General features: G+C 34.8%; 1 protein-coding gene across 2 annotated transcripts in view; it reads left to right on the top strand.

The window, feature by feature from the left end:
- The first annotated feature begins 339 nt into the window (after positions 1-339).
- LOC121380948 (kinesin heavy chain-like) overlaps positions 340-12,143 on the top strand; it is a 31,447-nt gene continuing 19,643 nt past the window's right edge. For both annotated transcript variants that reach the window (XM_041509991.1, XM_041509993.1), the window contains exons 1-3: positions 340-757; positions 9,796-9,883; positions 12,011-12,084. In XM_041509991.1, coding sequence (XP_041365925.1) covers positions 638-757; positions 9,796-9,883; positions 12,011-12,084 — 282 coding nt within the window. In that variant the 5' untranslated portion in view covers positions 340-637. The remainder of the gene's footprint in view (positions 758-9,795; positions 9,884-12,010; positions 12,085-12,143) is intronic.

Below are 12,143 nucleotides of genomic sequence, written 5' to 3'. Positions count from 1 at the left end.
TTGTTGTAAACTATGTCCATTTTCTGAATCGTCGATATATAAATAACATATGCCATAAATTCATTCTGTTCAAGAAAAGAAATTAGGTAGGATTAATTGTGACCTAAATATCACTTAGCATGATTTTACTTTTCTTATTTACCCACTTTATTGTAGGTAATATGGTTATTAATCGGTAATACTGTTCATCGACCCATGGGCCCCTCCCACACCTCCGCAGGTACTAATGTCGTCCCACTCCACCTTATTTTGTTTTGATTGACAGGCAGGTGTAACTATCTTTAGGTCAAAGCAGGTCATTTGATGATGTGACATCATTACCCAGCATTCCAAAGAAAGAAAATGGCGGCGGACGATGGATGTGTATTGTGGTGAAGGGGACTGGTGATTAAATTACGTTTTTCGCCGACTAACTTTTTCTTTGGAATCTCGTATAACAAGCATTTATTTTCTAATACCTATTTTGTTGAACTGGAAATACACCGTAGACGATTTCACAAATGAAAAATTTGCTTTTTTCTCAGTCATGTCGACGTAATTTGTTGAATCTGATTCTTTTTTGACCTCTTCTTTGAGGATTATGTCATCAGATTGAGCCAGTGTTTTGGTTACATAACGCATTTCCCGAACTGTGATAATGGCCAACGAGTGCAATATTAAGGTGGTATGCAGGGTCAGGCCGTTGAATCCCACAGAAGAGAAAGCCGGCAGCAAGTTTGTCCTAAAATTTCCAACAGACGATTCAGTCTCGATTGGAGTAAGTAAATTCACATTTAAAACATTTGTTTAGTTTATTTTTTATTCAGTAAATATATGCATAAATTAAATTGCTGTCATTCAATTTTTCTCTTTATTGTTACCTCTACTTTACCTGCTAAATTTTTTAATGTCATTTGTAACGGTGCTAAACATTACATGTCAACATGAATGCTGCAGTCTCTGAGTCTGGTGATATTGATTTTTAAGGGAAATGTGCCCGCATTGGCTAACCAGCGGTTTATTTTCATAATATATTATATTGAGCTGTGACTAACTATATTTATTCATGGGGGTTTTGGTACATGAAGTTACTGTTAAAACCAAGATATGAACATTATTGTTAATGTTAATCATTGTTCTATATTGTATTTGTTAAAAAACATACTTTGTACATAAATGTATATCAGAAATATTTTGCCAAGAAATAAAAGAATCTGTAGTCACTAGATGGAATATCGGCAAGACACTGGGAATGATATCTGGAGGGGTGGGGGTGGGGCACAATCTCTAGTCACAATGGCACAGTCTATTGGGGAGAGGACAAGCCAAATTTTTAGCTTTAAATTTAAATATAAAGTAGGACCAATTGGTATGCAGTCAAAATGGCCCCAAGATAAAATGGTCCTGAACATGTAAGTCAAAACGGACAAAGGAAATATTCATAACGGCCTAAGAAAAAAGTCATTATTATTTATTATTATACCAAAGTCATTCAGTAATTTCTTAGGAATGATATGTAGCCCAATATTAATTTTTGAAAGTAAAAACCTGAATTTGGGACCTATCTGATAACTAAACGCACATGATGATTAAATCATTTTAATCTAACTTTTGTTTATTCAACCAAACTTGGAATATAAAGTATTTCATTAATAATAAATAACATTCCTTGAAATAAATATATTTATATTATATATTTAGAGCAGTCTAAACTTCTTAAGGGCCGTTTTGACTTGTTTAAGGGCCATTTTGACGTTTACATTTTAGCTGTTTTAACTTTTTAGGGCCGTTTTGACAAATTATTTTCAGGGCTGTTTTGCACTAGAACCGTTTTGACTACCATATGGACCAAACAACCTGCACAGTTTCATCCTCAAGTGGGGTCACGGTTCCCACAGGCTTGGGACAAACTTATTCTCCCTTCCCCCACCCCAGTGAATTAAACAAATATTTGTTAGCATTAGGTTAGGGCTAGAGCTGGGTGGTATATATTGAAATTTCACATTCGGTATCAGTATTTTTGGGTTGATTTGTATTGGTACGTTATTGATACCTATACCATATTAAGCAATATTTTCGGTATACCCAGCTATACATGCATAAAGGAGATGAAACCCTCCTGTTGTTTTCATCTAAATTTCAATCACATAGCCGCCTCCTGGTTTTAGTTTAGGGTTAAGTTTCGTTCGAGAATACCAACATAATCATTATAATAATGTTTATATTTCGTAATCACCACTTTGTATCTGAAACTTTGACATGTCAAATTTTCTGTTAAATTTATTCCACAAAGGAGTTTCTGTTGGTGCCTTTGTGGAAAATTAACATGGCCAAGAGTGGGGTTCACCCCCACCCCTGAACACCTGGTAATTTTTTTTTTTTTTTTTTTTTAAACAAAAACGATAAATCCTAGCTCTAACTGTGTTCTTGTTTTTTTTATATCATCTTGTTTATTAACTATAATGACAGTTTTTCAAAACTTGTATAGTTGTATTTCATACAGATATGTCTGACACCAAAAGAATGTATGTCCGACACCAAGCATGTTTAACTTTATTGTTTTAGTGTGTGATTAAAACACAAAGTTTTTATGTCTGTATGATCTGATATACAGATAAACATCTACCCTATAGGAATAGGACACAATATTTCTAATATGCCTTCACACATCACAGAGAATTGGACAACCATGTGTGGGTGAAATATTGCAGTGTGTGTGCATACGTCTGACACCATGCATATTTTCCTCTGTACACCTAAAGTGACATAAGGATGGAATAAAGTTTATATATAACAATGGTGCCCTAGTTGGTTCTTACAATGTATAACAGTAAAAGTTGTGGAACTTTTTGTACATTTATGTAATGCTTTGCTGAAGTGTCTGAAATGTACGTCCGACACCACGGAATTACCCTACTAATGGAAAAATGTAGCGGGTTGCATCTGATGACTACAAGTCAAAATTATCAACTGATGATTAATAAATCAGTGTGCTCTAGTGGTGTCGTTAAACAAAACACACTAACTGTAAATTTGTTGGAAATATGATGTCCACACGCTCTTATTATCAGCTTGTTTGGGTTACTGCAATGTCATTGGATACATACAAGTGTACTTGTATTTTAGCAGGAATGTTTCAATTATTAATAAAAACATTTTAGTATTTTGAGACTTGCTAGGTATAGTAAATCAGTATTGATACTGAATGGTATATACAGGGATCGATTTTGGCCCACGGCACTACGGCTATTGCCGTAGGTGCCCTTGTTACTGGACGCGGTGCCCCGATAAATTGGACTGTGTCCACAGCCATAAGTAGCCGTGGTTGCCTTCCTTGTATGCCCTAGTGCTCTTATCGTGTCTGGTACCAACTAAATTGAACTTTGCAGCATTTGTCACTTGCCGTGTATTCGTCCATAAGAACAGAAATCCAAAGAAATTATTGCCGACTCTCAGACACGCAATTTCGATGGGCGCAGCCATATTGTTATTGTTTACAAGCCACAGATCCGAGAACCATGTGGTCGCCGAGAAGTAACTGCGCAGTCGCTCTATAAAGACTGTTCTGCGCAGGGAACCTCATCACTCACTCGCATCAGTGAAAACTTTACAGAAAGTGGCCTAGGTGCCCTACCCTTGAAAGAAATGTTGCCCTTGGTGCCCTGCCCACTGGCCTTGGTGCCCCAAAAATTTCCTCAAACCCAAAGCCCAAATGGCCTTGCCCTGAATTTTTTTTAATTCTACCCCTGTATATACAATATACCGCCCAGTTCTAGTTAGGGCTAAAGCACTATACAACATCATTTGTAGTCGGGGGTTTAAAACAGGTATGGCGCCATACCAAAATTAGTTTGCAATTTTACTTTTTTAAGTTAACCTTTAATTTTTTTTTATTACTGTTATCATTACAGTATAATTTTCTTAACCCTAAAGTTAAACGTAACCCATTTTCTTTCTTTGGGAAGCTCTCTCTCCCCCCCCCCCCCCCAACCGCCCGTTGACTGTGATTGCATCCAATTCCATAGCGTCATACCCAAATATTTCTTTCTGGCAGAAACGCTGGTAGTGGTGCATAATGAACAACTTACAAACTGTTTTTTATCCACAGAATAAATGTAACATCTCAGGGCCGTAGCTAGGATTTTTTTTGTTTGGGGGGGCGGGGGGGGGGGGGGGGGGGGGCAACTGAGTAGTTAATAGTCTAAAACTCCTTAAACAGTTAAGAGAATTTCTATAATGCTTTTCGGATTTTTTTCGAGGGGGGGGGGGGGGGGGGGGGGGGCAAGTACCCCCTTGCCCCCCAGCTAGCTTCGACCCTGTATCTAATGGGTATTTATGAATAATAAGATATTATCTTATTTCCCATTATAGCAGGGTTTCTAGATTATGGTAGCCCCACTCCTATGGCTAGTGATATTCATTGTTGGCTAGTAAATAACTATTGCCATACCTGACGACTAGTGAAAAACAAAAGAAGTCAAACGTTGCAGTTAAGACAATTTTGTAAATATGAATATCCTGACCCCACCCGAACCACCAATGTTAGTGTGTTTTTTTTCTTTATCTCCCTCTATAGGTGACATCTGATTATAACTATTATTTAGTAAAATTATATTAATTAATGTAAAGTAGGGCTAGTTAATTTTTAATTGTGGCTAGTAAATTTAAAAAATCACTGATCCCATGGTTAGTGGATTTTAAAACAAATTCTAGAAGATCTGCCCATATAATACTGAACATTGATATTTAATATTTTGTAGTACTTAGTAGTCTTACTATATTTTAAAAGAAAGTTTGTTTTGTTTTTCGGCACCACTAGAGCACATTGATTCATTAATCATCGGCTATTGGATGTCAAACATTTGGTAATTCTGACTCGTCATCAGAGGAAAGCTGCTATATGTTTTCTAATGCAGCAAGGGATCTTTTATATGCACTTTCCCACAGACAGAAAAACACATACCACAGCCTTTTTCCAGTTGTGGTGCACTGGTTTGAACAAGAAAATATTCTTTAAAAATCCACATGTTAAGGGGAGCTAAAGTAGTGTCGTAAATAGAATAAAAATTATTTTCGTCAATTATTTCTTTCATATTAAAGTTACAGTCTCTGGTTACCATATTATGACATCATGCATAAATATGAAATACAAGCTCAAATGCACTTTTAAAAAACTCGTGTGTGTTGGGTATGAATGGCGATCATCAAAAGTATACACTCGATTCGTCGCCTGTGCTGCCATTGCTCGGCAAAGCACAAACGACAGCCTGTTGTCAGTTTCAGTTAACATGTGCATTTGCGGATTTGAAATTGTAGGGGTCGTCTCAAGAATGAAATGAGAAATCTTGCGCTGTACGAAGAATGTTCAGTTGAGGATATGGTACTTTCGTTAAAACCGGTTTGATCTTGACAACACATTATCAACAATTGTACCTTCCTATTTCAGAATTAATATTTTATAAAGTGTCAGTAGAACTTTCAGAGTTTAGTTTGTATACTAATAACATATTGATCATGTATATATTTTTTAATAAAATATACTAAAGTAGACAATGAACGTTTTCACATCTTAATTTTACATGTGTTAAAATCAACAAATTCAAAAAAATATTATTTTGTTTGGAAAGGGCAAAGTTAGTTTGTTTGTTTAATGATATCAGTGTTAGAGTATATTGATTTAAGAGGAAACGGGTGCATGTGCAGGGGGGGTGTGGGGTAGGGTATTGGGGGTCGAAACCCTTACATGCCCAAGGTAAAAAAAAATTGAAATATATTTTCTGTAGGAGCATGGCCCAATATAAACTTCACTCAACACAGTCTATAACCCCCAACCTGCTGAAATCTGTGCACACGTGCCTTAGAAACCCACTACATTTTATTTTAGCAAGGGTTCGTTTATATGTACCATCCCACAGACAGGATATCACATACCATGGCCTTTTATATACCAGTCATGGCGCACTGGCTGGAACGAGCCCGCTGATGGGGATTGATCCTAGACCGACCGCACATTAAAAAAAACCCCACCTTTTAGGTCTAAGTAATGAATAGAAATAACATATAATCTTGATAAATACACTGGGGTGTGGGGGGGGGGGGGGGGGGGGGGCAAGGGGGAATGTGGAGTTTTTTCAGATAGTTTGCTTTATATTTGTTTTATAATACTGTAAAAGTGTGTAAATATAAAAGTGTGCCCCCCACTTTTTGGCACCTTCCTACACCACTGAAATGTTATGTAAATCGAACACAACACCCTCTTCCTTTACCCCTAGAGCGTTACGTATTTATTAATATCTCTTACATGTAACATGTATGCCAACTGCTGACCACTGTCAAAATTTCAAGACAAATCCCCCACCAACCCCTGGCAATATTGTACCATACCTCTATGGATATAAATATGTTTTGGCGATATAAGACAACCCCTCAATCAAGACAGTTAAATTTGTTCAAAATCATGTGAGAGGCTCGGCGCCTGCGCAAATCACATAAAATCCCGGTTCTACTGGCATCCCGCTAAATGAAGAAAAACAAAGCTGGCCATTGCGTTTGTAGTTGACCTAGATATTGTAGATAAGTGAGCACTGCGAAACTATAGCGATGTGGTGGACCTTTTATGTACCAAACAGAACTGGATCATCTATTCTAAATGCTTAAATAATAAAAATATTCCAGGGACTGCAGCTTTAAACTGACAAGTAAATATTTTGTAAATATCTATTTAATGATACTCTACCTAATTTAGCATTTACCTGTTTGTGCTCCCATTGATCTATAAAGTGGTGTTTACTCTTGAAATTAAAATAAAGAGGTCAGTAAACAGGCAAGTGTGACCTTTATTGGAACCGACTATAACACATTTTGATCGATATGTGTCAGTTTCATTTATCCTTAAACAAACTTTTAATTTAAAACTGCAAGTTAACTGATTATTTTGAATTGCAGCATAACTTATTAATTAATCATGACCAGCATATTTGGTGAATATAAATTCAATGTAAGTACATTAGAAATTTACACAATCTTGCATTGCAAGGTCTGATGCTGATGGTTAAATAATGCTGTTGGTTTTAACTTTATAAGAAAACAAATTATTGATATGTACGTGTACCTACATTTAATCTTTTTACATTTATATCAATAACTATATGTATAACTAATTAGTGTAACAGTAACAGTAACACATGTACATGTTCAATATCAAAACAAAAATAAAATAACTATACATACATGTACCGTACATGTAATTTAGACATAATGCTTTTTCATTAATTATCATTTACTGATTTAAAAAAAACATCCTTAAATCTTTCTGTAGTATTATTTATTCCTTGTTTTGTAACTTTTCTTTGTGTGGATAAACCCATCCTAAGTCCAAAATCACTCCCATGAACATTATTTACATAATCTATTCAGCCATACATGTACATACAATTTATATATGTATACATGTATTACATAATATTATATGTACATTTCTTTGACATGCAAATTTTATGGAGTATGGTTTGAGCACTCCTAGTTTTTGTGTCAATGTTATTTGTTTTTGTTGACAGTGTTTCTGCTAGAAAAAACTTTTTGGGTATGGCACTATAGAATTGAATGCAATCACAGTCAACAGGGGGTATAGGGGGCCTCTCCCAGAAAAAAAAAGGGTTAAGTTTAGGGATAGGGTTAAGAAAATTGTACAGTAATAATAAATAACTAATTTTGTCAAAAGGTTAACTTAAAATAAACAATCTGCTAATTATTTGGGGTATGGCGCCATACCTGTTTTACCCTCTGGCAGAAACCCTGATTGGGGGTAGGTTGATGGAGTATTTTTTTTATCATCACTATGCATATATCAAGATATATATATATGTGGGTATAAATCTCCAACATAGAGGTACATTTAGATGTAAGTAAACCGAATGATGTGATTTTGTCAGGGTGCAGCCCCCTGACAGAAGTGCTGATGTAGATGATTGAGTCATTGTATTGACAAGTCACTCATGTATAATAGGCAGGAATGTGTTATTCAATATACATGTAAATTTCTATGGTCTTTTGTGTAGCATTCTGCTGGTCCACACATAAACACACACCTATCTCAGAGTCCATCATAATACAGTTATTTAGGTTACATTGCTCCTGCTAATGTGGGCAATGTATTCAGGTATTTTATTTGGATATGTGTATGGAGGTTTGATGGGATCGGTCTAAAATACACAATGATGATGCATGACCGAACACTCATTATTAAATGAGATATAAAAGTAGTTTTTTCAAGGCTGTGACAGTTATTGAGATTAATCGTGCTATAAATGTTGATCTTCTTGTGTGCTGTGCAACAGGTTTTGATGAAACAGACTTAAAATGTTATTATAGCAGTCAAATTAAAAACGTTAAATTTACCAGTAGCATGTTATCACTGTACATGTATATTATGTATATATTACTATTATTAGTACACATATATACACATGCATCATATATTTGTTTAAGTGTACACATTCAGGGCTAGCTCTGGGTGAGCAGAACATTTTACCAAATTGTCTATTAAACTTCAAAAGTTGCTAAAACCACAGTTATTTACTAACAAAATATCTATTATTCTACATGCAATTATTTCGCCAAAATAAAATAAAATTTGCCAATGGTTTTTAAAATTTGTAACTGGCGAATTTGGCCAGTGCCAGAATGAGCACAGATTTTGAGACCGTCAGAACAAAACATTTAAAGTTAAATTGTGGCAACTTTATTGAATGTTTTCCACCTACAGCTATTACGATCATTAACCAATTTGTTTTACCTCCGCTGCATATAATTACAATGTATCTTGTTCTTGTATAAATCTCTACATATCGGTATGTTGCCTGTCACTTTTACTTTACTTTACTGCCACTCATCAAATTGAAATACAAACAAACTGAAGGGTTTCAGCTGTCACTCACCATAGTGCTAAATGTAAATTAAAGTTGGAACTTGGCAAATATATTTCAGTACTAATTTGGCTAAAAGCTAATTAAAAAATAGTCAAATATAGATGTACCACCATGTTTGCTATTTGGCTAAAGAACTTTAATTTGGCAACAGATTTTCGTAGGAAATTTGTCAAATTGCTAATATTTTATGATTTAAGCCTGCATCTGTAAATGAAATGTAAAACATTTTATGATTACAGTGGATTTCGTGTACATGTATAGGGCTTTAGATTGCACCAAAGCTGAGGCAATAGATGGTGTGCGCAAAATAGACAAGTGGAAATTAAGCACAAACATGCTAACCTCTGAACATTTCACCTAAAAATCAATGGAATGTTAAGCTGTATTTACATTAGAATAACTTGAAATGAATTTCTGAAAATATACAACTCTTTTCTCAGCTATTATTAACATTATTGCTTTAAAAAAAATCAAAAATGCATTTCAAATTATTTTAATTTAATTACAGCTTAACATTCCATTGATTTTGAGGTGAAATGTTTTAAGGTTCGCATATTTGTACTTAATGTGGCAGGGTTCGACCCATCCACTAGCCCTCGGTCCGAGTTAGTGATTTTTTTTGCTCTAGGTTAGTGGAAATTATCAACTATAGTACCATAATACATAGGGCTACTAGCCAAAGCTAGTTTGAACATTTGTTGACACTGAATTTGAGCATACATATTTTGAGCACACCCTTTACTGTCTCAGCTATGGTGCAATCTAAAGCCATGGAAAATATTGTAAAATATACATACTTTTTAGTGTTAAATATATCCATGTATATATATATATATATATATATATATATATATATATATAAAACAACTCACCTTTGTTTCGCTTTCAGGGTAAAGTGTTTGCATTTGACAAAATATTAAAACCAAATGTTTCACAAGAATATGTCTACAATGTGGCCGCAAAACCAATTGTTGCAGGTAAGTTTACATTAAATACACAGTGTTTTAATTGATATAGTTTACTTACTAGTAATAATTTGTTTGGCTCTACCGATGTGATGCTGATGGGGAAATATAGCAAACTTCCTCTAAGACTATTTAGAATTTGACATCAGTAGCTGATGATTAATAAACTGCTCTAGTGGTATCTTTAAACAAAATAAGCTTTTTAAACATTTTCAAAGCCTTTGTTAAGGGCATCTTAGTTAATTTAGATACTGACTTTTGAGCTGGTAGTTGTAGCTGCTGGATCTATCTCGATACTGGCACTATCTCAATACTGGCTCTATCTCGATACTGGCTCTGACCCAGAGTGAATGGGAGATGAGTAACACTACTACAATCATGTTTTCATAAATAATTAACACCTGTCCTGTACAGATGTAGTCCAAACAGCCACAGTCTAAATCCACAGTGTAATATGAAGCTATTCTTTAGGTGTCAAGGGAAAATGTAGACAAAAGTGTCTGCTAGGTTCATATTTGAAACCCCACCCCCAGGTCCTGACCACATTTTGCCCTTTAAGATCACTATGTGTGTCCAGGACAAAATACTTGAACCCTATTTGAATGTAAACATACAGGTATGACTGAATGAAATGAAGAACACTACATATGTGTTATAAGCAGAGATGGGTGGGACTGTTTGTAATGACTGCAGTCTTCATTCATCAGCAGATTCTACTATGTGTAAATACAGTGAAACCTCTCAAAAGTGTACCCTCAGTAAACCGGAATTTCCTGAAACTTGAATGTATTTAACAGCAACTTTTTAATTACTGCTACAGAACCAAACCTCTTTTAAATCTAATGCAGCTTAAAAGCTGAATCTTTACTTGGTATTGTGTGTGTCCAGTTTAAAGGGGTTCCACTGCAGTGCTCATACTGTGGTGGTTATTTTTGGAGCTGCATGTTGCTGAATGTAGCTGAATGTGCCAGTGCTGCTGTGTAGCTATTGTCCTCACCAGCTGTGTTGCTGGACACATCCAGGCAACACCTTGAGCCAGAAAGCTATGCAATATCAGTTTAGTATTGTATCTCACAGCTGTATTTATAGGCAGTAGTTGAGGTGGTCCAGTACATTATTCATGCCACAGCATTAGGTCATGTATGGATGGCAGTTTGAACCATTGACAGCTAATACATGTTTTATTTATGGCTGGCTGTTGGCATTCTGAAGAAATAATTGATTGCATTTGTCGTCTTTAATTTGTGGGGTTTTTTGTTTTGTTTTAAGTTTCACATATAATTGCATTAAATTAAGGGAGATGTTTCCATATTTGTGAAGCTTGTTGTCTGGTATTTTATGATGTAGGCTTTACCACACAGTCCTTGCAATAAAAATTTACTGCTTTTACAGCCCAGAAGTTATTTTGTGCATTTACTTGTAGCTTAAGGCCAGATGGGTTTTTTTTCTTTAAATTAATTGCTGTTAATATGGATCATGAAAGTTTTGTTGTGAACAGCAAATTTATAATTAGAATGTTATGAAAATGCAGATGAATAATAATAATGTCTGTAGTATTTTTTATCCACACAATAATATGAGACTTTTCAATAAATTCAATAAATATAAACACAAAACAGTCGTCATCAGTCACAACTGGTAACTGGTCAACTGTACAGATGGTTGGTCATCAGACTCGAGTTCAGATTACAATCAAACCAGACAAACACAAATCATGCATAACTACTTTGCCTATAAACAGTTGGTGAATGGGTTTGATAATACTGATCTTCAATATTTTTGAAGAAGATTCTGCTGACATTAAACCGTAGTTTTGACTGCTAACTTTTGCATTACTTCTGTGTAATAGATGTACAGTAATTCTTTGAATAATGTTTGTTTTACATTATCTTTTGGGGTGGGGTGGAGTATTTTAAAAATATCTTCGTTATGCATGACAAGGCACAAAAACTTATTTATTGATTTGTGTATTGTTATTTAAATTTTTTTTTATTATTTAATTAAAGTTATTAAAAAAAACCCACCAAAGAATTAGAACCAATTCAATTTTTTTATTTTTTTATTTTTTTATTATCAGCATAGAACATACATAATATGTGTAGACTATTACAAATATTATTATGTGACATTTTGTTTCAGATGTACTTGGTGGCTACAATGGAACAATATTTGCATATGGTCAAACTGCTAGTGGGAAGACGCACACCATGGAGGTAAGCTTAGGATAATTTACCATATGTGTTGAATCAAGCAGTAGTGGACTGGGGTAGCT

Source organism: Gigantopelta aegis, chromosome 9 (genome assembly GCF_016097555.1).
Source record: "Gigantopelta aegis isolate Gae_Host chromosome 9, Gae_host_genome, whole genome shotgun sequence".
Taxonomy (NCBI): domain Eukaryota; kingdom Metazoa; phylum Mollusca; class Gastropoda; order Neomphalida; family Peltospiridae; genus Gigantopelta; species Gigantopelta aegis.
The sequence above is the reverse complement of the archived record's forward strand: the minus strand, read 5'-3'. Positions and strand labels throughout refer to the sequence as shown.